Source organism: Primulina tabacum, chromosome 8 (assembly GCF_025594145.1).
Source record: "Primulina tabacum isolate GXHZ01 chromosome 8, ASM2559414v2, whole genome shotgun sequence".
Taxonomy (NCBI): Eukaryota; Viridiplantae; Streptophyta; class Magnoliopsida; order Lamiales; family Gesneriaceae; genus Primulina; species Primulina tabacum.
In genome coordinates, this window is record NC_134557.1 from 243,684 (window position 1) to 267,705 (window position 24,022).

The window sequence follows — 24,022 nt, forward strand, 5'->3', positions numbered from 1 at the left end:
GATTTCTTATCAAAGATGGTTCAACCCGAGGAAGAAGAGGTATGGAGAATATTTGTGGATGGGGCGTCTAGCCTTGCCGGATGTGGAGTAGAGGTTGTAATAATATCTCCCCCGGGAGAAAAGATTAAATTGGTACTACGGATTGACTCCCGGGTAACCAACAATGAGGCCGAGTATGAGGCTGTTCTTGCAGGTATCCGAGCCGCCCGGGAAATTGGAGCTTCCTGGATCATCCTGTATTCTGATTCACAGCTCATTACTCAACAGATAAAAGGTGTTTATGAAGCCAAGGATGACATGATGCTCAAATATTTACAGCTCATTCAAGCCCAAACAGGAATCTTTGCTGATTGGAGTATTGAACAAATACCTCGGGAGGAGAATGGCGAGGCAGACTCTCTGGCAAAAATGGCTGCTTCTTTATCAGAGGTTAGCACCCGGGAAGTCTTGCATGTTTCATAGCTGATCCTTTCCATCGAGGAAGAAATATTACTAGGACCCGAGGACTCCTGGATGACACCTCTTATCAAGTTCATTGTAAATAATGAACTACCCGAGGACAAAGCCCGAGCTCAAAAAATTAAGAGGCAAACTCCCAGGTTCGTTCTCTTAAATAATATCTTGTACAGGAGATCATTCCAGGGACCTCTTTTAATGTTTATCTGAGAAAGAGATGGATTATGTCCTCCGAGAGATTCATGAAGGGTGTTGTGCTGAGCACCTCGGAGGAATATCTTTGGCCCGAAAAACAATGCTTGCTAGTTTCTGGTGGCCGATTCTTAGTCAAGATTCTGCTCGGGTGGTCCAGGTTTGTGAGGGCTGTCAACATCATTCAAATTTTCGACATAGCCCGGCCACTCTAATGAAGCCTATTTGGGCGTCTTGCTCCTTTGATAAGTGGGGCATGGATATCGTGGGCCCTTTCCCGATTGCCCGGGCGCAGAAGAAATTTTTGCTCGTAGCTATTGATTATTTTTCCAAGTGGGTAGAAGCTGAGCCCTTTGCTAAAATCACTGAGCAGGAAGTTTTAAAATTTCTATGGAAGAATATTGTGTGTCGGTTTGGGGTACCCAGGAGATTGATCTCGGACAATGGAAGACAGTTTCAGGGCAAAGAAATGATGTCATGGTGCCGGGAAATGAAGATCACCCAATCTTTCACCTCTGTTGCCTACCCTCAAGCTAATGGTCAAACAGAAGTTGTCAATATAATCATTGTACAAGCACTGAAAACAAGGCTACAAGGCAAAGGAAAGGATTGGGTGGAAGAATTACCCAGTGTTCTTTGGGCATACCGAACCACTCCTCGAGCACCTACCCAAGAAACTCCTTTTAACTTGGTATATGGTTCTAAAGCAGTCCGTCCAGTGGAAATTGGGCAAACATCTTCCCGGGTAGAATCTTACCCGGATAATAATGACCAAACCCGAGCCATGGAATTAGACTTGGTAGAAGAAAAGAGAGACCGAGCATTCATTCGGATGGAGGCATACAGGAGCCCGGTTATGAAATCATATAACAGAAAGGTCTGGATCCGAGACTTCCAAGTAGGGGATCTAGTCATGAAGAAAGTCAACCCTGCTGGGGATGTTGGGAAGCTGGAAGCTCGGTGGGAAGGACCTTATAAAATCACCCGGAAAGTCAGCTCGGGATCCTTTTATTTAGAAAATGCTCAAGGATATCCCCTCAAAAGGCCTTGGAATGTATTTAATTTAAAGAAGTATTATGCATGACAAATGTAATTATTTGATGGAAGAAATAAATAAAAGATATATTTTCTCAAAGAGTGTCATGAATGTTTCTGTTATCTTATGACTGGAGGTACTAGGCCCCAGTTGTTAAAGAAAAGCCCAAGGCACTACACCCTGGCTCGGGGCACCACACCTCGACCATTACCGGTTAAGCTACAATACTTAGAAAATTTCTTGGTTATTTTGTACATCAGCAATCATGTTACCCGAGTTATTGAAGGTTTATCAGGATATGATTGCAAAAGAGAAGGGGAAATGAAAATTTCATTAGTAAAAGCCCGAAGGCCGAGAGATTAAAAAACAAGAAAAGAAAAATGCAAATACAATCCTAATCTATATCTACATGTTCGGGCCCTGGCTGCTCTTCTCGGTTTGCCTCCTCCTCCTCCTCGCCATCCTTGGGAAGGGATTCAATAGCCAGGCCAAAATCAGGAAAGTTTTCCTTATCTTGGGGCAACAGTCCGGCCTCCTCAAATTGTTCCCGGCATTTTTCAAAGCCGGTCTGAAAAGAGGATAAGCCTTGTCTACCACGGCGCTCTCAGCTCTCTCAGCCCGGTGTAATTGAACCTCTACCTGTTCGGAAAGGGAGTGGATCCTCGATTCTGAGACAGACAGAGAGCCTTGCAAACGTTCCTCTCGGACAAGGCCTTCATTGATGTCCTCTTGGGCCTTGTCCAAGGCCGAGCGCAGATTAGCCACTTCATCCTCGTGAGTGGCTCGAGCCCGGGCTAACTCCTCTTGCAGCCTCTCCTGATTATCTTGGAAGTGTCGGGCTCGCTTGCCAGAGACAGTGGCATCCCCTGCAACCTCCTCGAAGGCCGAGATCAGCAGATGAGCAGCCTGTTCAAAAACAAGGTCAGTAAGAATAAAAAATGATCAGAGCAAGAAAAGATTAAGAGATTAATGAGAACTTACCACCAAGAGTTTGTTTGAGCCCTCGAAAAGCTTGGCAGAAGCTCGAGAATTCTTCAAGCGGGCCTCTTCATCAGGAGTGAGGAGCTGCTTGAGAATCTTCATGTAACGACCCATTACAGGCCCAGTGGACCGCCCATACGGCCCACTGCCCCGATCGACCCAAGGCTATCCCGATTTTGGGCTCCCTCAAAGGGGTCTTTTCCCTCACGGGCTTTCCATAGGCGTCGTACGAGTTACTCATAGGATCTTCCCCTCCCTACCAAGCGGTTTCTTTCGCCTCCCCAGGACTCCTGATATCAATGTACTTATCCTATAGGTCATGGGATCGAGTCCTGGGGAGGCGAAAGAAACCCCTTGGTAGGGAGGGGGAGATCCTATGAGTAACTCGTACGACGCCTATGGAAAGCCCGTGAGGGAAAAGGCCCCTTTGAGGGAGCCCAAAATCGGGATAGCCTTGGGTCGATCGGGGCAGTGGGCCGTATGGGCGGTCCACTGGGCCTGTAATGGGTCGTTACACTTCAGCCCCCTTGACGAGGATCCCTCATCAAGGATATTGACTCGGGGAGGCTGCTCGAGGAGGGGAGGCTGTTGGTCGGGTTGCTGCTATGGAGGGGTGGTTGACCGGGTCGCTTGGGAGTAGCTTTGACCTACCTCCCGACTATCCTCGACCAGAATCGGCTCCGGGCTTGTGATAGTCTTTCGCTTCCTCTGGGTCAGAGGGACGTGATCCTCAGAATCCTCCCGGGATTCATCTCGGGTGGCCTCCTCCCCTCGTTGGGCCTCGACCCGAGCCCGTTCTGCTTGTTGGGCCGCCTCCTCGGCCTGTTTCTTCTCAAGGGCAGCTTCCGGGCTGCCGACTTTTTCTCTTTGGCCGCCTTTTCAGCCGCCCATTTCTTGGCAAAGGCCTCCTGCATTCTTGAGTTATCTGCACAAATAGGGAAAAGGGAACGTCAGTACAAATTGCGAATTTATATAAAAGTAAAATTAAAGGACAGGTTTGAAAGAAAATTTACCAGGTTGAGCACCCGAGCCAACAACCTCGTCGATCACCCTGTCCAAAGGGTCCTCAGCCCGGGCACTCAACCCATAAGCTACTAGATTCTCGTTGGAGATAAGGACGGAGGAAGGAATATTTGTGGCCCTCCACCAGGGTTTGACTTGCGAGGAAATGTTCCTCAAATTTGTAAGCTTGGGGGAGGGCAGATTGTGTTGGAAGAGAAAGGAGAAACCCGGTCAGACAAGGGAGAGGACCGGGGAGTTGAATAAAAAAATATCTTCCTTTCCACCCTTTCTGTGAAGAAGGGATGTCATCAAGGAATCGGGCATTTTGCCGGGCACTCAAGGAAAATGCATTATCCCCAAGCCGGCAAGAGAAATAATAGTGAAGAATGAGGGGGATGATAAGAAGATTATTCATTTTAAATAGAGCATAGGCCGAAGCCATGATGCGAAAGGAATTGGGATGAAATTGGTTGACAGGCACGCCAAAAAACTTGGCGACCTGGATATAAAAGAAAGGGAGGGGGAAACGAAGACCATTTCTGACTTGGTCCCGGAAGAAGGTAGTATAACCCGGGGGAGGACTGTCTGCCCTGTCAGAAGCCCCGGGAATTATAATGGAATAGGAAGAAGGAATAGACCCCAGAGTTCGAAGTTCCTCGTCCGCCACCGAGCGCAAAGTGCTGCTCATTGAGGAGAATCAAGGAACTCCTGGGGCCTCAAAAGAAGGGCGGTCAGAAGCCCGGGCTTTACCCTTACCCTTGTCCTGCTTTGGGACTCGGGAGGTGCCCGAGGAAGAAGGTTTTGAAGAGGAAGGTTTGTTTTGGTGGGTAGTGGGTTTTCTAGAAGATTGAACAACAAGACGAGGAGGAGAAGAAGGAGAAGAATCAGAGCGCATCGCGATGGACTCATCACTGGGAGAGCCTCGCGCATTGGCTCCAGATGTAGAAGAAGTAGAATTAGACATGGTTGGGAGAAAGAACTTACGATTTTAAAAAAGAAGAGAGATTGGTGATTGCAGCGGCAGAGGATCGTCGGAGGTGGAGGAGCTTGCGCGGAGGAGCTTCGAGAGAAAATTTGCAAGGGCTTCGCCGAGTTTGTGAATTTGCAAGTGTTTTTTCGAAAATAGAAGGCCTAATATATATAGGCGGTGGGGGGAAGATCTCGACCGTTGATGTAAGCACACGTAGACGATCAAGATGCGCTTCATAAATTGTACCGGGCATATGAAAGGACGTGCACGCGTATCGATGTGTCAGACTTATCAGATTCTCGGAATATTTTCGGCGGGAAGTTAATGCTAACGCATACGTCATAATGACACCTCTTGGACTACCCGAGAATACTAAAAGACAGAATATCCAAGCCAGGGAGATTTGAGGCCCCGGTATCTTATTCCAAGCCCGGGCCATGCAAGGTCCCGGCATGTTAGCTTAAGACCGGGTGGTATCAAACCCCGGTATCTTATCAACCTATGAGATATTTGAAGTCTCAGATGCTTTTACACACTCTGAATTATTTTCCTACACAAGAACAAGTATGACTGATCGGGACAGCGAGTCAAGCTCTAGCCCGACTATTTTAGGGATAGTTGGTGATACCCCCATAAGGGTCCGGGTCATCATTAACCCAATTTGTTATTTGGATAGCCCAGGTTAGAGCCAATATGCTGGTCACTTTCCCGAGGACCCGGACAGATCTCCTCTTCACGGGCATTTTCTCCTCTTCCCGAGCAGTCATCATAGTCCGGGCTCTCATACAATTACCCGGGTAACCTATTACCCGAGCCACCTCGAAACTTGCACCATACTCGAGTGTAATTGGTACAAGCAGTCATCTGTCAGAATAACTTGGGTTGGAGTGTCCTAGAAGTCATTAGAAGCTACAAGTATGGGCAGCTGACTTGTCATACTTAGTAGATGACACAAGAATCAAGGTACTTACCCCATTTTCTACTATATATAGCAGGTATTAATGTCATTTAAACATTCTGAAATCTTTGAACTCTAAAGCATTTACATATTTTCTCTCAAATATTGCTTGTGTTCATCTGAAAACCTGCTGACTTTAGCATCGGAGTGGTCACGTTGGACACCCCTCCGGCGCCCATTCACGAGTTCTTTTCATTGTTTGCAGGTGCCATCACAACCATTACCTTCACTCAAAATTCCCAAACACTATAAATTGTTGATTTGATCCGTTGGAGCTCCTAACCCGGCTCACCCATTTCAACGAGATCGCATCAATAGGTTATGTAGAAATATGGATGTGTCAAACGTGCTGTGGATGATCAGAAACGGCACAAGAACCACCGTGTTTCTCTTGTTCTTTGTCCTAATGTGTGCTGTGTGAGCAAGTTGCCCGCATGGCTAACTCCCTTATGGATGAAAACGGTGTGCCATTTCTTACAGCTGCTGCGATTTGTGTCCGGCAGGTACGCCATTGTATTGTTCTAAAATTTATTGTTGTGATTATTGAGACATAGGCCGAAAAGCAAAGTTCTAATCTAAAACAATTAGCATATTAGGTGGGAAAATCTTCAAGGGTATATATCCCTGAAGCTAATGCGTGCCATGGTAGATTGCTACTCCTTGAGAAATCCTCACAATGGCTACTCTGGAGGTCTTTCAATTGACTATGATTACCTCTGTACTTATAATTCGATTAAGGGCCACATTATTAACATGATCCCTTCTCCAAGTTTGCCCTATCTGTTGTATTAATTTTCAGCGAGAACATAAATTCCATGCTTCAAGTCCAAAAATAAAGCTCAAACCCAAAAAACTAGTGGATTTGGTTGGAGAGTGGCTTCTGCTTATGTGTTACTTCACTATTTATTTTGGATTCGATACAGAACATATAACATTGATGCAATAGTATATCATATTTGTAGGGCTTGTCAATCAAATAACCGAATATGATAGTATCAACTCCAGTTGCAACCGCAGACGTGTTGATCATATACGCTATGTGAAATATGTGGTAATTTTTCATTCAAGTGAGTACTAGTTGTTAATAAATCATCATTCACTGGTTGTAGTCTATGTCAATCAATTTTGTAGGTTTTTGATGAAGCAGACCTGCTGCTCTGGGGGAGTTTTCAGAACCAAGTAATCCATCTTATGAACATGCTTCGGTTTGATGAGAAGCAGTTGTCTCGACTGAAAAATGCAGCTTCTGTGGCACGGGAATATGACTCATTTCCTCTAAAATCCTCTGAAACAGAGGCTGAGAAGGAAATGTTTGCACATTTAGAAGAGGAAGATGAAGATTCTGATGATACATATGCTATAGGGGACTCAGAGCTCAAATCTGAGATTAGGATAAAACGGGACTGGAGGCGTGTCAGAAGATTATATGATCGCAGTAAGCAGTACATTTTTGGTGCAGCCACTCCTCCTCTGAATGAAAAGAAAACTTCCTGAGGAATTTTGAAACGTATGTTTCCTGATGCCAGTTCGGTTAGTGGAAGTTATCTTCATCGTCAAAATCCGAGGTCCCTTCATTCATCTACGGCTGCGGCAATACCCGTAGTTAATTAATTCCCTTTTTTAAGGAAAAAACACTTTTTCTCATCATGAGAGGTGATCATTGAAAAATGCTATTATAGCATTTGATATTTTTGCGCGCACCAGGTTGGAGCAAAAGTGGGTAGAAGTTACAAATGATACAGAAGTAGATGCACTAATAAATGCTGTCAACAGTGGACTTAACACTAAGGTAGGTTCCAGCTCTATAATAATTCGGACCATGGTGTTTGCAAATACTGTTGAGGCTGTCGAAGCTGTTACCAAGATTTTGATGGGAGCTAATATCGAATGTATACGGTACCATAGTAGCATCTCTTTGGAAGAACGGGCAGAGAATCTAGTTGATTTTCAGCTGAAAGGTGGAGTTTTTGTGTCCCCTGATGCTGCTGCTCGAAGGCTTGACATACAGAAGGTTTGGCATTTTATTCGGGTAAGTCAATATCATTGAGATTATAAAATATATTTTATTGTTTAATAAAAAAATTACCACCATAATTATCCAAGCCTAGTTTTGTCTATATAAAGGGATGATAGATTGTATTATAAGTTAAGAAGACCGTATATTGTGTCTCGGATGTCAGTTTTGATGGTTATACCGCTTAATATTTATGTTTTATTTGGTTTCTGTTTCCTCTATATTCCTATTATTCAAAATTCAGTTGTATTTGTAATTTACCTAAGCATGTGAATTAATATATGGCAAATACCCACGTAATGTTATAGAAATTTGACATGACTGGAGAATCGGATTAGTTTTACTTCCTATGCAACCCTTAATTATTTTTAAGGTTGAAAAATGAATAAATTTAGAACAGTCCTCAACTTTGTAAAGAGCGAGGATCATAAAAAATATTTCGTCCCCTTGATTTATGTTTATGCAAAATCTGACGAGCTGGTTTCCTGGTAGGCGGCTTCAGCTGTAGACTTTTTACATAGAGTAGGTCTGACAGCCAGAGCAGGTGAAGATGGTTCGTTCGATCTTACCTGTGGGCACTGTCCCCACAGGATTTAGATGGTCCATATTTAGCCACATTTGTGATTTTAAAAAAAATAGTGGACCCCATGTACTTGCTGGCTAAATCTGAACCCTGGATCTACACATGGAGGCACTGCCCCCACATGTAGGGTGAAATATTCCGGTGAAGATCGTTCGATACTACCTGTGGGGGGCCCCACAGGAATACAGCCACATGCTGAGTTTTTGAAAAGGCCAATCCAGCTAGAGTACTGTCGTAGCAATGCAATATTCACCCTCACTATACATAACATCAAGGTATCTCCTAATCACCAATGGATAATAGGTGTGTGTTCACTGTTGTGAAAACGTATGCAACCAATTGTCAGCGAAGGCATTAGATATATGTTATTTGCGTTTGATTTGGAGTGAATTCCTCCGCCTGTTTGAAATAATTCTTATTAGTGGTTTTGGGTAACAAGCAGTCTTGAGCATTTCATTGCATAGTTTATTTTGGGTAGCTTCCTAGAAGAATTAGACTGTTGTCTCGAATAAACAGCTTAAGCTTAACAACTTTTGTTTTGACCTTGGACGAGGTCTTTGAAAGTGCGTGCGTATCAAAGCTAGTAAGAAAGTTCTGGTTAATGGAGTTGAGTTTTCTATGCTTTCACCTATGTACTGAAGCTCTCTTTGTAGGAGAAATCTGTCGGAGTAAGATGCAAAACATGACTTTCTTACAAATAAAGATATTCTCACTCCGAAACGGATACGTACATGTAAAAAGATGAATCAAGGTGTCTCTTCTTGATCTCACCAGCAAAAGCCAAAAAGAAATTAGAGTTTGTTTTCATGTTTTTCTTCCTCATTCTCCAACTTTCCTTCTTACTCAGCTCAACTATCTGTGAAATCCAAGCTTGTATGATTATTTTGTCAGTACAGTGACACTTAAACGTTTCATCATTTATGAATTATTAAATCAAGTTTTAAACTCGAGGAGTAAACGAACTAAGCAAGTTCGTGAGTTTTTCGAGCCGATTAAAAAAATATTTTATTCGTATTCGAGCTGAACTCGAACATGTTAGAACTTTTTTCAAGCCCAAATTATTTGGTTTCATAGGTCGCGCTCACAGGTATTAATATTTTATCAATATAATATAATAATGTATTAAATAAATAAATTATTTTTGAGCCTTTCGATTACTTGTTTTCGAGCAATAGCTCGAATAGTTAGCGAACATGGTCGAATTTTTCGAGTCAAACTCGAACTCGAGCTTTAATTTAAACTGGATTTGAGATTTTCAAGAATTGAGCTCGAACCTTAATATAACTAAGTTTACTGAGTTCGAGCCTTAAGTTTTTTTATTGTAATTGGCTCGATTCGGTTCCTTGACACCCCTATTTGAGACCACTATCGATGGATGTACATCTGCATTCGATGTATATGTTCTCAATACTATACTTCCAATTTTGTTCAGAAAAGAAATGAAGTTTTAGAATGTAAAGCTTGGTTACTGGCAATTAGTGTGGGGCATGTTCTTCAAGAATATTGTGAAGCTCGAATTGATGGAAAAAATACTCTGAACTTGAATTGATGTGTTTCTAATTCAAAATTTAAAGCCTCCTGTACTGCATACCAAACATCTAAAGCCACTTGAGCGTGCAGATTCTTAATAGGGCTCTAGTATAATGTACCTTTGATGATCTTCTAATAGACTCGAGCTACTTTTCAATATCCTCGTTAACTTGCCCCTCTGTTTTTTCCTCAAAAGAATCGAACAAAATAACAGATATCAGTTGAGGAACCGAATAAGATTAGCAAAACATGGAGATAATCTTACCCGCAAGATCAACTGCCAAGTTGGCCTGATTATCAGCCTCAGAATTTAAGTCCTACCAGAAGAGAGAAAGAACTAGTTAAATTAATCTGAAATACTCCGAATTTTCTGTTGCATTTGGAACTATATGTTATGCTCTATTGTGCGACTATTCAGTGTAGTGGACGACAAGACAAATGTAACAGAAGATTTGAAAAAGGTGATATATGGGTTGCTGTACAAAATGATACAAGAAACAGAGACACTAATGAAACCGAGATCACTTTTATGTGCGCCTAATCAACGGAAGCATGCCATGTCGAGTTTCGTTGTGCACAACGATAGCATCAAACCAATATTTACCCTTAAGACATGAATAATCTGGAATGATTGAAATTTATCCTTCAACTTCTTTGCCTCTTCATATAACCTGAATATATTTTGGTTTTTCACCCTCCATAAACCCTGAATCTGTTCATGAAATATCACATTAAATGCAAAATTCACCAGGAGAAAATGAAGCCTTTACCAAGAGATGCACCTGCATGCAAACAAGTTTGGAGTCCCCCCTAACTCGAACACTCGTAAAACCTTTTCCAAGAGCGTATTTCAATCCTAATATAAATCCACGATATTCAGCAGCATTACTTGTTGCTACGCCTAACCCTTCACGTAACTTACAAATCTAATGTGTGAAAAAATGTTAGAGATATATGAACTGAATGTCAAAGATACAGCAAAAAGAATGATGCTTACCAAACTCCCATCATCAGATCGTATAATAGCTCCGGCCCCGGCTTGTCCAGGATTCCCTTTCGAAGAACCATCAAACTCAAGAGTACAAGATACCTGCAAATGAATAAAAACAACATTCGGGTTTTTGCAAATAAAATCTCAATCTCATAGCATTCTTGAATCCAAACCGTTGTTTTTAATTAGTCCAAATTCTAATCATGAATCAATCACTCACACATTCCGATGAATTCTGGTCAACTCCATTAGGATCCAATTTGAAATGCTTTATTGAGGAGTCATTTGAAGTCAGCATAGGTCCAACAGCTTCCTGAGAAACATAAAAGTGCTTATAAACCACAGACTCGTGAAGCTAATTTCATAGATTCATGTTTCTCTTTTTCCCCATTTCTTTAAGGGGACAAGATAACATTCTCACTCACTCCATAAGTTGACCACAGAGCTTTTTGTGACCTCTTCTTTGTCAATGAGTCATTAGTTGTTTCACCTACAGAAGTTGGCTGCAGTAGGAAAACTCGGGTGCTTATATATCTAGGTATTGGAAAGTAACACAAAAGTAAGGACTTGATCGTATTATTGCCCTTCTAGTAATTGATGCATATAACAGGATAACACAAGTCAGAAGCTTGTTGTCTCATAGCATAATGCATATCAACGAGAGCGTTAGCTAGCATCAAATTCTTTATTTTTACAATAATAGTAGTTTTCATTGATCTTGCTCAGCAATAATATTTCTACGTCAAAGGACACCAGAAACAAGCACATAAGTGCCGTGAACATCTTCAAAAAAGTTTCATATCAGGCTGAATAACACATCTTGAATGGAGGAGAAGTGGAATATTATCGAATAAGTTGTTTCAAATTTTCGATTATATATGTGGTGAGATGATCTGACCTGAATTGGACATGGTACAAGAGTGCCGAAAAGTTCTTCAGTGAGATCAGAAGCTCTGATGGAATAAAGAGCATTAACAAGTCCACAAGAGAAAAGATATTTCTCTGCATCCTTCGGCATGGAGTAACCTTTGTACACACTGACAGGAGGGTCACATATCTGCCCGAGAAAATAAGAGAAAAAATTGATGCATCTAAGTACTAGTAGGTCTTCTCTCCTAACAGAATGAAGATTGAGTATACTACACAAGGTTGAAACGAAAGTAATCATTGAACACAATACGAAACATGAAAACATCTCAACATGTATGTATTCACTATCAAAATTGAGAACATTAGATTACCGAGGTTCCAACTTGAGCCTGACAATCACTTAAGCTTTTGTAAACACCAATGAGATTGCCCTTCCGAACAACAAAAAATGCTTCCCTGTCGTCCTTCATTATAGTCTTGGGTCGTTCACGAGAGCTACCTCTAACAGACTGCTTTGCCGAATAGCACCGAACTCGAAATCTTGCCGAAGGAATTCCAAATTTACTGTTCTAAATCCTGAATTGTGGATACCTGTTTTCCATGAAGGAAAACAAGAGCCACAAAACGGGGCCTTGACAAAAGAACAGCGAACTCTTGATAATATTGTAGGAGAACATGCATGAAGCAAACAAAACATACCAGAGTTCTTCCTCTTCCTCGGGTTTTTCAGGTAATCCTTTTAGAAAACAATTTTTCGACTTCCACCAAGCAATTAAAATTCTTTCTATAACAGTTCAAAACTATGACTGAAAAAGGACAGGAAATCAGCTTTTTCTCACAAAACTTTACATTCTTAGAAAAAGCTATGTTTAAATTTTGAATTCCTCTGATATGCAAAGGCTAAAACAGAACTATTTCCATTTAGTAATAATAAAAAAAAAATTTCCTTTCTTCCCTACAAAGCCACAAAGATTCCAATAAGTTTTAGCTAGTTAAAAGTACAACATAAAAAGGCAATTACTTCTGCCCAGAACCCTTATCCAAAGTCCAAACACAAATTCAACGCAGGAAATTAACGTAAAACCTAAATCATGGATACCCAAATGAGTGATCAACAGGATGCTGAACAAATAAAAGTTAAATGAACACACACATACCGATAGATTTCTTGAATTCCAAAACTGTTGCTGAAAGTGAAAACGGAAACGGGGTGGGGTTGGGGGGTTGGGTGGGTAGGGGTGGTTGGGTCTTGTTTTTTTTATCCGGGTGGGTGGTTGGGGTTGAGGTATTATTGGAATTAGATAAGACAATTTTTCACAGATATCAAGTCCTGGTCAAGCTACTATACTTGGTTTTACTCATTTGGGCCATTAAATCTTTGTCCAGGTCTTCATACTCGCTTCAAACAATCTAAAAATTGTATCCAGGTGGATCGAATTTGTCATCATCGTTAATTAAATCACTATCCTCGTCACAATTTCTTCAAATTCACTTAAAAATATTGATATATAATCCAATCACATATATAAATATTAATATTAATCAAACTTTTGTAATTCACGGTTCTTATGAACAAAAAAAATTAAATCACATAATTATCATGAAATGACGAGTTTGATCATAGATGAGATTTGAATGTTATGAATTTGAGTTTTTTTATTTGATTATTAGAAAACATCATTATTATTACTAGTAGTAATGATATTATTATTAAGAGCCTTGGGACGAGTTCGAGAATGAGGATAACATTCTCGTAACCGTCCCCGATGATTTGAAAAATCCCCAAACCCTCTCCATTTTGGATTTCCCCTCCAGAAAAATTGTCATTCCCAATTGGAACCCTTCTTTCTTCGTATTATGTTTAGTATATCGGGCCTATTATTTTTCGGCTAGTACATTAAGTTTATACAGAGTAACATCATAATGGTAAAAAGTAATAAATATATATATTGAAATTTGAAATTATTATATTTAAATAGATATTATACAGTAATTGTAAAAATTAATGAGTGGCTAAATTGTTGTTTGAAATAATGAACTTTTTTAAAAAAACAAATGGACTAAACTACAATTTAAAATGAATTTTTTTAAAAAAATAGACAAGATTACAAAATAACGTACCATGACACAATTTTGGCTATATTAATAAGATTCTTAACAAATAGTGATTAATATATTCAAATCGAGATAATATTATATTTAAATGGAAATAATATTATAATAGTAAAAACTAATTGGAGACTAACTATAATTTGACGTAATTTGAAATAATGAAATATAAAAGATAAATGGACTAAAATACAATTTGAAGAATGAATTAAAAAAAAGACAAAATAACAAAGCGTGGCACAATTTCGGCTCTATTATGAAGACTATTGATAAATTCATTGTTACTTTTGGCACGCTTTGTGTTTGTGATATTTTTTATACTTGATATTATCTATATATATTATAATTGTAAAAATTAACAACGGATCATATTATAATTTAAAATTATTACATATTAATTTGATTTGATTATATTTAAATAATAGTCATGTCATAACTGTAAAAATTAATGAAGAACTAAAATATAATTTTGAAAAAAAAAATTTAAAATAGATCATGAGCAAGTCTTTTAACTCTATTATTCTCAAACTCAATAAAAGTAAAAGATTTTTAGATAAGTTAACTGAACTTTGTGTTTCGTTTAGACAATTTTATTTATTTGCAATAGAAAGGTAATGAAACTCCGGAGATTTATTTAAATATGAATATATGATCACAAAACATGCGTGACAATATTAGTGATATTATATGATAAAAAGTAATATAAATATTTTCACTATTAAATAACATTAAAAAAAACTTTAATATATTTAGAAATAAATCTGGACACAAATTAAACAGGTATGATCCCTTTTTATTGTTAATAGTGAGGTAGTTATATATATTTGATGGATATATTGAAATGACCTAATTTGAATCTTTGTTGAAGTCTATCCTTAATAACTGAGAATACATTCTACAAATGTTAAATCAACTATGCAGCTGAATTCGAGTAAACTTTTAACCTTTGAATGATAAAAATAACATTTACGACAGGGCCTTGCAGAAATGGCCCCAACAATTTAATGAGCAGATTTTATGTTTTTTATTTTTATTTTTTTGGTGTTGTTCAATGCATTACATTATACGAAAAACGATGTGCCTCTCCTGTAGCAATGGATCGACACTTGAGGTAATACTCCAAGGTAGCATCGAACTAACCCATTCTAGGAACTTCTTGCCAACGTGATTGCTGTCCACAAATCATTACTTTCTGGAAGAAATATAGGTTGCATATTTTCGATTTCGCTAACGACGATCTCTGGAAAAGTAGACGTTTTTCCCTTCTAATTGGGCATTCTTTAAGTAAGATTTCATTTATTTCTCAACTATAATCATTCTGCAATACAAATGGGATTAACTTTGACAACATTGTGCCAGTAAACTTTGACAACTTCTCCACAAAAAATCCCTTCGATATGTTTTATAACACTGATAATCACAGGAGTTACACGCACAAACACATGAAACACTGTATACGTTACTCGGTTTGGTTGCCAATAACAAAGTAATTGAAATAGCATCTTCCATAGGCGAAGAAGCTTCCGAAAACAAAAAGGTCAAGTTTCCATAAATTTAAGAAAATATAAATTCCAACAAGGTCTCTGGCACACTGACAGAATATACCTCTACCAAGGGTCCCACAACTCAAAGGCACCAAGCAGGCATATTTGGAAGCTCTTGTCCCTCAACAACCTCAAAAGGCGATGGCGAGATTTTTCTAAAGCCATCACTGGCCAGAGGGACGAGTTTGCAACCTTTTCCTCTCAAGTTCCAGCTGAACGTGAAGATGCCAATGTATATTATTGAAAACAACTCTTGGTAGAACTTAAACTCTAGGTACTTAAGTGTTTATCTTACCACTTTCCGTACACGTTCATTGGCAGCAGGAGTTCCACCCATGACGGATTCAGGAAGATAAGGGCTGCTGACTCGCACGTCATTCATCACAACTATGATCGTTTTGTCCCACTGAACTGGAAGCCTGGTTATATAACCAGTGGCAGCAAGATTGGAAACCACTTTATCAAAAGCTTATGACACAGCACAGATCACACGGTGGATTCAATGGTCAAAATAATATGGTACCCAGAGGTGTCATCAAGATCAGCCAGGAGTAACAACATAGATTATACAGCACTCAACATATGAATAGTGAATATATACGGCAAAACATTACATGCTCATACGAACAAGAACTCCAATAAAAGGACAGAAATTGCATTTGAGGTGGAATGTCACTGGATACATCGGGTGTCAGTGCAAGACAACTGTTTGGGTATCGAATTTTCAGTCTCACGCAAGAAGGAACATATAATTATGATTCAGTTTTGCACTACAAACACGGCTTAACATTTTACCATAAGTTCGGGCTGGCATACTAAAACAAAAAAGATCTGGAACTAAAGAGGGCAGAAAAGATATTTTCGATAGTGAACTCATTAAAATGATGATATTTTGGACGAAGATAGGAAATAAATATTAAATGACCTGAATCTTTCCATCAGATTAGTTCTGCGTGCTAATGACGCATGCAGCAAAAACTACCGAAGTACCCAATTTGAGATGGCCACTTGGAAACAATTGCGTAGAGTCTCAAAAATCTTGTCTTGAAACATAAAAGTAAAGGTCACACGTATACATAGATCAAATCCAAATCGAAAAATAGAATCAAGAGAAACACTGTACTCAGGCGACTGATCGAATTTGACTATCAGTTGTCGTGAAATTTATACCCAGCACCTTGACGCCACAAAAAATAGAGAGTTTGCACTTGGTAATGCGACAAGATGTAAAAATCATAATAAACGACTAGCAAATCAAGATCAAATTTTTTTAGAAGACACAGTATCTAATATTCTATTAAAAAGCACTCTTTTATCTAGCAAAAAAGAATCCATGATTAGATAGAATAATGAGACGAGACATTACGTTTTAGACAATGCATCGAAAAGAACTTGGGCCTCAGTTGTAACACCAACTCCTATCCTCTCAGCCTCAGCCTCTGCTTGCCTGAAATTTAGAAAATCATACGATGATATTGCTAAAATAATACAAACATCAAAAAATAAAAAAATTCTGGCAAAATTAGATACATCACCTAACAGAAGAGTCTTCTCTAGATTGAAGAGTAGTAAGATCAAGAAAACACTTTTTAACATCAAGTGGGTCTTCAGCTTGACCCAACAAGGAGAATTCTTTGATGTAGTTAGCTTTAAGCATCCTTATATTTCTCTTCGAGCCAATCCCAGATTTCACCCCCTCTTGTGCTTAACACGAAGAAAAGTTAAAGAAAACAAGAAAAGAAAAATAAAAAAACCTACAAAGCATTGAAATGAGATGGAAGGATATGAAGGATGAGAAGATTGGAGGGGACGTCAAAGCTTATGACTTGGGATTGAAATTCTTCTCCAAAGGTGGTCTTTATTGACAGAAGACAGCCCACAGCGAATTCTTCTGATTGATCTGGGTGTGCTTCCATTGCCGCTCTCGCTCTCTCTCTCTCTCTCTCTCACTCACGAGTGACTCAAGCAAGACCTGTTTTTTTGTACAAGTTTGTAAATGGGCCTGGACCAACTGTTTTGGGCCACCAACATTGGCTCTTAAATATTTAATACACCATCTTCCTTACAATTAATCAACTATATACGAAGGAAGGTCGTCGAAATGAATACATGTGTGTATATATATACCTCTCACTATTATTTAATTAATATTTTATTTATTTATGTGAATTTTAATTTTTTTAATTTAATTAAGTAATTATTAACTTATTTATTTAATTGATACATTACTATAATTTCATTTTTCCCACTATTACATAAAATATATATTTTTAATTTAATTAACTAATTTATTTAATTGATACATTACTGTAATTTCAATTTTCCTACTATTACTTAATAATTGATATATTTTTTAATTTAATTAATTAATAATTACTTGCATAATTATACATTCTTTCAAATAAAAATTTGAAAACTATTATTAATTTTTTTATTTTGCATTCTTTCTCTTGAAAAAGTGGACTACTATTAATACTGAATAAACGTATAAATTTGTGGTTAGCTGTTCAAACTTAATTTTTTAAACTTCAAGTTAAATAAACATATACATTTTATAATAAAAATAGTTCGTATTTAATTTTTTAAACTTCAAGTTAAATGAACATGTAAATTTATGATTAGTGGTTTGGACTTAATTTTTTAAAGTTCAAACTAAATGAACATATAGATTTATGGTTTGTATTTTTTAAACCTACAATATATTTTCTATTTTTATAACTAAAAATGATTCGTACTTGGTATTTTTAACTTAAAGATAAATGAATATATAAATATGTCGTTATCTCATTTATATTTATCTATAATACTTATTCATACATTTTTTATTATCTAATATTTGATTCGCATATGGTTTCAATCTATAAATTTAGCTTAAATAAATATTTGTGGATGTTGGTTCTTTATTGTATTTGAAAATAATATGCAAGGTCATGACAATGTGAATAATTTTAGTTTTTTATTTTTTGTAATAATAATATATTGTGATTTCGCCGACTTATTAAAATGAACGTAATCATAAAATGTTGTTCTAATATATGTTAATTTGATTGATTTATATATGAATAATGTATGTTCTTAATTTTTTAAACTTCAAGTTAAATAAATTTATGGTTAGAGATTCGAACATAATTTTTTAAAATTCAAGTTAAATAAATTTAATTTATTTAATTGATAGATTGATATATCACTATGTAATTTTTTCCTCACTGTTAGTTAATAACTGGTAGACTTTTTAATTTAATTTGATTTAACTTATTTATTTATTTAATTGATACATAACTATGCATTCTTTCAAATAAAAAAGTTGAATATTATTAACATGTCTTACATATTTTTTTACTATATGTTAGAGCCCAAACAAGAAGCCCAGCCTATTTGTATTTATTAATTAAATAAATAATATAAAATAATGTAAAGAAGGAAAAAGAAGATCAGAAGCACTTTTTTTCTCCCCCGTAACCATTGTCCGTAAAAGTCAAACAATTTTTATCCGCCTTTGACCGCCCGTAACTTCACCGTCAATCACCGATTTTCGAAATTAAGCATATTTCGGAAACCTCTCGACAAGAGCTATCCAGTGATACCCTTTTTGCTAGAAAAAATCGCGACTCTCGTAAATCCGTCAGAGACCGCCGTCTATTTTTGCCGGAAAATCAGGACGAAACCTTGATTAAGGTGTTTGAAGCTTGAATTCAAAGCTTTGAGCAATGTTCGATATTTCATAGGTATAATTCAGATTTCAGGATTTTTAATTTTGGGTATTTTGATTTATTTGAGCTCCAACAATTAATATATATTGTATTATATATCGGAGCTAATTGGAGGTATTAACAAAATTTCAGAATTTATTTGAACATAATTTCGAAAATTCAGAAATTTATACTTGGATTTTCGAATTTTAGTGTTCAATAATTAAGGGTTTAGATGCTATAGAGTGATAGGATTAGATCACCCCTGACATCTCATCGATGGAACGAGTGATAGGATTAGCACACTCCTGATGACTGCATGAGGACTGACCAGGTCGCTACCAGACCCTCGATGCTACGTGCATGGATGAGTGGCAACCTGATGTTTCGTTGCTGCATTCATGGCACAGGTGGCCATTGTTCCTGTTGCTGATGCGTTTCATTTGAACTCCGTTTTAGTATCTGTTATTTCGTTGTTACCGACACGCATTGCATTGCATTTTAATTGATTTTATTTCATGTCAGTTATATTTGTAATAATTTTACCGATTCGTCATACTGAGACCTGACCCTTCTTTTCTGTTTATGATGTGGTTGTTTTTTTATGCCATAACAGATTATCCAGGAGGATTTGACGCGTCTGGTGGAGCGTCAGGTAGCGGTGCCTAGTAGTTGGATTATTGTTGAAAGTTCCCAGCTATATAAGTAAATATATGTATGTATTATCTTATCGAGTTATATATTTGACAGGGGATGCCCTGCGTAGTTGTAGTGTTATTTTTACGATATTTTGGATTGTTGTGTGATCGAGCCATGTCGGCTCTGCATGTGTTAGTCCTGGCCAGTGCGGCTGTAGGTTGGTGAATTGATGTTATGACTTTATTTCGAGTATATAAATGTTGTTTGTGTTGTTTGGAAATTTTTGGGATGTCCTACTTACGGGTAGGTCATGCCGAAATTTCTATTGGTCCAAAAGGAAGACTTTTAATCAATTTCGCTGTTTACATTAACGAATCATGTTTGTTTGGTCATTAAATGTTAATCAAGAGCACGGGCCCCACATTTGGTATCAGAGCCAGTGTGTGAGGGCGTCGCACGATGTGACGCGTTTTAAAGTCGTGAGGCCTCGGGCCAAAGCAGACAATATCACAAGTGGGCACAAAATGTTTCGAACTTAATTTTTTAAACTTCAAGTTAAATTAACATATAAATATGTGGTTAGTAGTTAAGACTTTGTACTAATATAAAAACTAAGAAAATGAGAGAATAAATATAAATCAAGCAAAAAGAAGAATTTTGCTTTCAACTATATATTTCTTTATTGAGCAGTGAGCCTTTTATAGGCAAATACATCAACAGAAAGAATTATAAAAATAGCAACGATATTGGACCACTGAAAACATTAAATAAAAAATATGCAAAAATAATTATTTCTTATAATACTTTGCTACTAATAAACCATGCATACTTCATTTGACAAGGCAGATAACTAAACACTCGGACAAATATTTAACAATTCAACAATCTCTCGCTTAAACCGATAAGGTCAACATCGGTTTAATAAGAGCACCTGCCCTCAAACTTGTTTTGTAGTGCGTTAATATCAAGTAGTTCCCTTAGTTTCTAAAATGCAGTCAATTGGAGGGGTTTTATAAACATGACAGCTACTTGGTTTTCATTTACGCAATAGATGAGATGAATTGTTTCATTCTTTGTGAGGTCTCTTAAAAACTATATTTCAAATCAATGTGCTTACTTTTTCCATGTAGGATTGGATTTTTTGACAGTTAATGGCTGAACTATTATCATAATAAATAGCAACATGATCATGATTCCTGAATTAAGCTCTTCAAGAATTTTTTCAACCAAATAGCTTGATATGCATATAAAGTTGCAACAACAAAATTCAGCTTCACTGGTTGATAAAGTAACAATTGCTTCTTTGAAGTCCATGGATCAGTGGTTGAATCTAAGAAAAAAGCATATCCTGAAGTTGTTTTCTATCATCTTGATCTCCTGTATAATCACTATCACAAAAAAACCATCAAATCTGATTGTTCTCCTTTCTTATATTAGAGACTAAGTTCTAGTGTATCGTTGCAAGTATCGTAAAATCTTTTTGGCAGCAAGATCTGTGAGAGCCCAGCCCAAGTACACCAAGCCCAGCCCAATTTCATTAAGAAAGTTTAAAATAATAATAATAATAAAAAAGATAATTGTGAATTCTTTCTCTCTCCCCGTGCTGCATCGGCCAAAGCTCATTTCTTTCTTCTTCAACATTTCGAAATTATTTTCGTCGATTGTGGCCATATCGGTGATCGAAAAATTAAAGTAAATACATATTCGGAATCCTCTCGACAAGGGCTATCCAGTGATACCCTTTTTTGCTAAGAAAACTCGCGACTCTCGGAAACCCGTCAGAGACCGCCGCGTGTTTTCGCCGGAAAAGTTGGAAGAAAGCTTGGGTTATGTTGTTTGAAGCTTAAATTCGAAGCTTTGAGCAATTTTTGAAATTTCAGAAGGTATAATTCTGATTTTAGGGTTTCGAATTTTGGGCATTTTAATTCAATTGAGGTCCAATAATTAATATTTGTTATATTATTGATTGTAGGTACAAAAATTGAGCCGATTAGAGGTATCTATCAAATTTTCGGAATTTATTTGGATTAAATTCGAAAATTCAGATTTATGTAATTGAGTTTTCGAATTTTAATGTTCAATAATTAGATGTTTAGATGCTATAGAATTGACATATATTAATTTTAGAAATTGTAAAGCCTAAATTATGGATTTTTGGAATTTTAGGCTAAATTATCTAATATAGGAAAAATAAGTGGAACTTGATATGAAATGTATTATTTGCCACATGATTGGATTCTTCGAGAAATCCTTAAGATATTTCGGTGATAAATTAGGATATTTCAGTTGAGGTACGCATAAACTATTTTATTATGACGTCTATATGATGTGAAATGACGTTAAGTATTTTGTAATGAGTTGTGGCGTGCCTTATGTGCTTATGTGAATACGTGATTGCATTCATGCATTTATTTGAGTTGATACTATTAGTGCATAACATTTCGAGCCTTGACTCCTTTGATTTGTATTGATATTGATATTGATCTATCGAGTTGTTGCGTCATCGATGGAGCGGGTGGGTAGGATTAGCACTCCCGATGACTTGTATGAGGGCTGAGCGGGTAGCTCCCGTACCCTCGATGCTACGTGCATGGATGAGTGGTGACTTGATGTTGCGTTGCTACGTTCCTGGCACGGGTGGCCACTGTTGCTGTTGTTGATGCGATTCATTTGGACTCCGTTTGGTATCCGTTATCGGTTGTTACCTTTCACGCATTGCATTGCCTCGCATTTTACTTGATTTTATTTCATGTCAGTTATATTTGTCGTAATATTACTGGTTCGTAGTACTGGGGCCCGACCCCTCGTTTCTTTTTATGCTGTGGTTGTTTTGATGCCATAGCAGGTTATCCAGGAGGATTTGACACGTCTGGTGGAGCTTCAGGTAGCGGTGCCCAGTAGTTGGATTATGATTGAGAGTTCCCAGATAGTATATTATGGAGTCATATTTTTTCCAAGGAATGCCCTGTGTAGCTGTACTGTTATTTTTACGATGTTTTGAATTGATAGTTGTGTGAACTAACCTTGCCGGCTCTATATGTGTTTAGTCCTGGCCAGTGCGTATATAGGTTGTGATTGATGTTATGACTTTATTTCGAGTATATAAATGTTGTTTGTGTTGTTTAGAAATTTTTGTGATGTCCTACTTACGGGGAGGTCATGCCGAAATTTCTATTGGCCCAAAAGGAAAATTTTTAATCGCTATCGCTGTTTACATTAATAAATCCTGGTTGTTTGGTTATTAAACGTTAATCAGGAGCACGGGCCCCCACAAGATCCGACATATCAAACTCAACCATCATCAACTCCTTAAAATTTTCAAACATAACACAATCATTTCCCACTGCTAAGACAATTACCAATTTGATTGTATCATGCCTTGCAGCTGGAGCAAACATTTTTTTATAGTCGATTTCAAACTCTTATTTGTAACATATTGCTACTAACTGTGCGTTGAATTTGTCGAAATTTTCATTTTCTTTCAATTTACTCTTGTAAATCCACTTCACGCCTATTGCTATTTAACCTTTTGGAAGCTCGTCCAGTTCTCAAGTTTTATTTTTCTCGATGGATACGATTTCAACATCCATTGTATTTTCATATTTTGATTATTTGATGGCATCTTCGAAAGCTACTGGGTCACAATATGAAAATAGAGCAAAATGAACAAATGGATCTTCAATTTAGTTAATATTAGTTACCTCATAATCTGCAAACCATGTCGGCCTTCTTTTAACTCATTGAGATCTTTATTCATTTTTTGTCTCATTGACTGAAATATGTTTATTGATTGTTAATTGTTGCTCGTTCTCTGCAGATTATGCATTCTCCAAAGGATGCTGCATTTATTCTCCATTTTCTCCATCAAAATCAGCTTGAAATTACTATCTAACAGAATTTTCATAATCGAAAAGCTACTGGACATCATGGATATTTTTGACATTGGGGATAACCGAGTCTATCGATTAGTCTATTGGTTCAACTTTGAACACGAGTATTTTTTCGCGCATATATTTTACTTTGGTGACTTGTATCTTAATGTAGCTGAGATAAAGTGATTATGTGCTGTTAGCCCAAACCAATCATGGAATTTTTTTTACTAGGTGTTCATTCACCCCTTTAAATACATAGCCGATCCTAACAACATATGAAATAATTTAGTACATGTTGATAATCATTGACTGAAAATGAAAGCTAGAGAATTCCGATCCATCGTTCATTGTTGCGATTGCAATTATTAAAAAACAAAATGACAATTGGTTATTGCATATTGTTAAACTAATTCAATATAACTCAACATAGTATATTGATAAAATAATGAATTCCTTCAAAAACAATTGCTTAAAAATTGAAATCCAATCATTATAGAAGATTAAATGGTATGCACATTAACCGAGGTCCTAACACTTGTTTATTTATTATTTTAATTTAGATTTTTTATATTGCATTTGTTTCATT

At 37.3% G+C, this 24,022-nt stretch overlaps 2 protein-coding genes, 1 long non-coding RNA gene and 1 pseudogene across 7 annotated transcripts; 2 read left to right on the plus strand and 2 right to left on the minus strand.

Moving 5' to 3' along the window:
* The first annotated feature begins 6,029 nt into the window (after window positions 1-6,029).
* Window positions 6,030-8,240, plus strand: LOC142554256 (DEAD-box ATP-dependent RNA helicase 22-like; annotated as a pseudogene).
* Window positions 8,241-9,555: 1,315 nt separating this feature from the next.
* Window positions 9,556-12,920, minus strand: LOC142552589 (uncharacterized). Of its 5 annotated transcripts, none has more exons than XM_075662289.1 (10): window positions 12,283-12,734; window positions 11,955-12,174; window positions 11,612-11,770; window positions 11,139-11,216; window positions 10,934-11,026; window positions 10,720-10,812; window positions 10,505-10,648; window positions 10,327-10,434; window positions 9,988-10,039; window positions 9,563-9,900 (listed from the first exon to the last, which is right to left on the minus strand). In XM_075662289.1, the coding sequence occupies exons 2-10, from the start codon at window positions 12,051-12,053 to the stop codon at window positions 9,869-9,871; spliced, it is 858 nt and encodes a 285-aa protein (XP_075518404.1). In that variant the 5' UTR covers window positions 12,054-12,174; window positions 12,283-12,734; the 3' UTR covers window positions 9,563-9,868. The 5 variants fall into 5 exon arrangements, with proteins under 5 accessions (XP_075518406.1, XP_075518405.1, XP_075518404.1 ...); XM_075662288.1 differs by lacking the exon at window positions 12,283-12,734 and adding an exon at window positions 12,741-12,920 and having other exon boundaries at window positions 9,564-9,900; window positions 11,955-12,214; XM_075662291.1 differs by having other exon boundaries at window positions 9,556-9,900; window positions 11,612-11,750; window positions 11,955-12,734.
* Window positions 12,921-15,065: 2,145 nt separating this feature from the next.
* On the minus strand, window positions 15,066-17,206 carry LOC142552591 (uncharacterized). The gene is made up of 5 exons (XM_075662292.1): window positions 17,022-17,206; window positions 16,772-16,936; window positions 16,603-16,683; window positions 15,532-15,655; window positions 15,066-15,448 (listed from the first exon to the last, which is right to left on the minus strand). Exons 1-5 carry the CDS (start codon window positions 17,150-17,152, stop codon window positions 15,401-15,403), a joined length of 549 nt encoding a protein of 182 aa, XP_075518407.1. The 5' UTR covers window positions 17,153-17,206; the 3' UTR covers window positions 15,066-15,400.
* Window positions 17,207-19,174: 1,968 nt separating this feature from the next.
* Window positions 19,175-22,599, plus strand: LOC142554358 (uncharacterized). The gene is made up of 3 exons (XR_012822170.1): window positions 19,175-19,383; window positions 19,542-19,644; window positions 22,523-22,599. It is a non-coding gene; the product is annotated as an uncharacterized LOC142554358 (long non-coding RNA).
* Window positions 22,600-24,022: the final 1,423 nt, after the last annotated feature.

Excerpts from the sequence above, each read along its gene's own strand:
- LOC142552591 (XM_075662292.1), bottom strand. The coding sequence starts at position 17,152 with ATGGAAGCACACCCAGATCAATCAGAAGAATTCGCTGTGGGCTGTCTT. Across the intron at positions 15,656-16,602 it reads TTCGATGCATTGTCTAAAAC|GCTTCCAGTTCAGTGGGACA; the intron begins GTAATGTCTCGT and ends TTATATAACCAG. Across the intron at positions 15,449-15,531 it reads ATGAACGTGTACGGAAAGTG|CTGGAACTTGAGAGGAAAAG; the intron begins GTAAGATAAACA and ends CTTCACGTTCAG.
- LOC142552589 (XM_075662289.1), bottom strand. The coding sequence starts at position 12,053 with ATGAAGGACGACAGGGAAGCATTTTTTGTTGTTCGGAAGGGCAATCTC. Across the intron at positions 11,217-11,611 it reads TTGTACCATGTCCAATTCAG|CCAACTTCTGTAGGTGAAAC; the intron begins GTCAGATCATCT and ends TTCCTACTGCAG. Across the intron at positions 11,027-11,138 it reads CTCTGTGGTCAACTTATGGA|GAAGCTGTTGGACCTATGCT; the intron begins GTGAGTGAGAAT and ends TATGTTTCTCAG.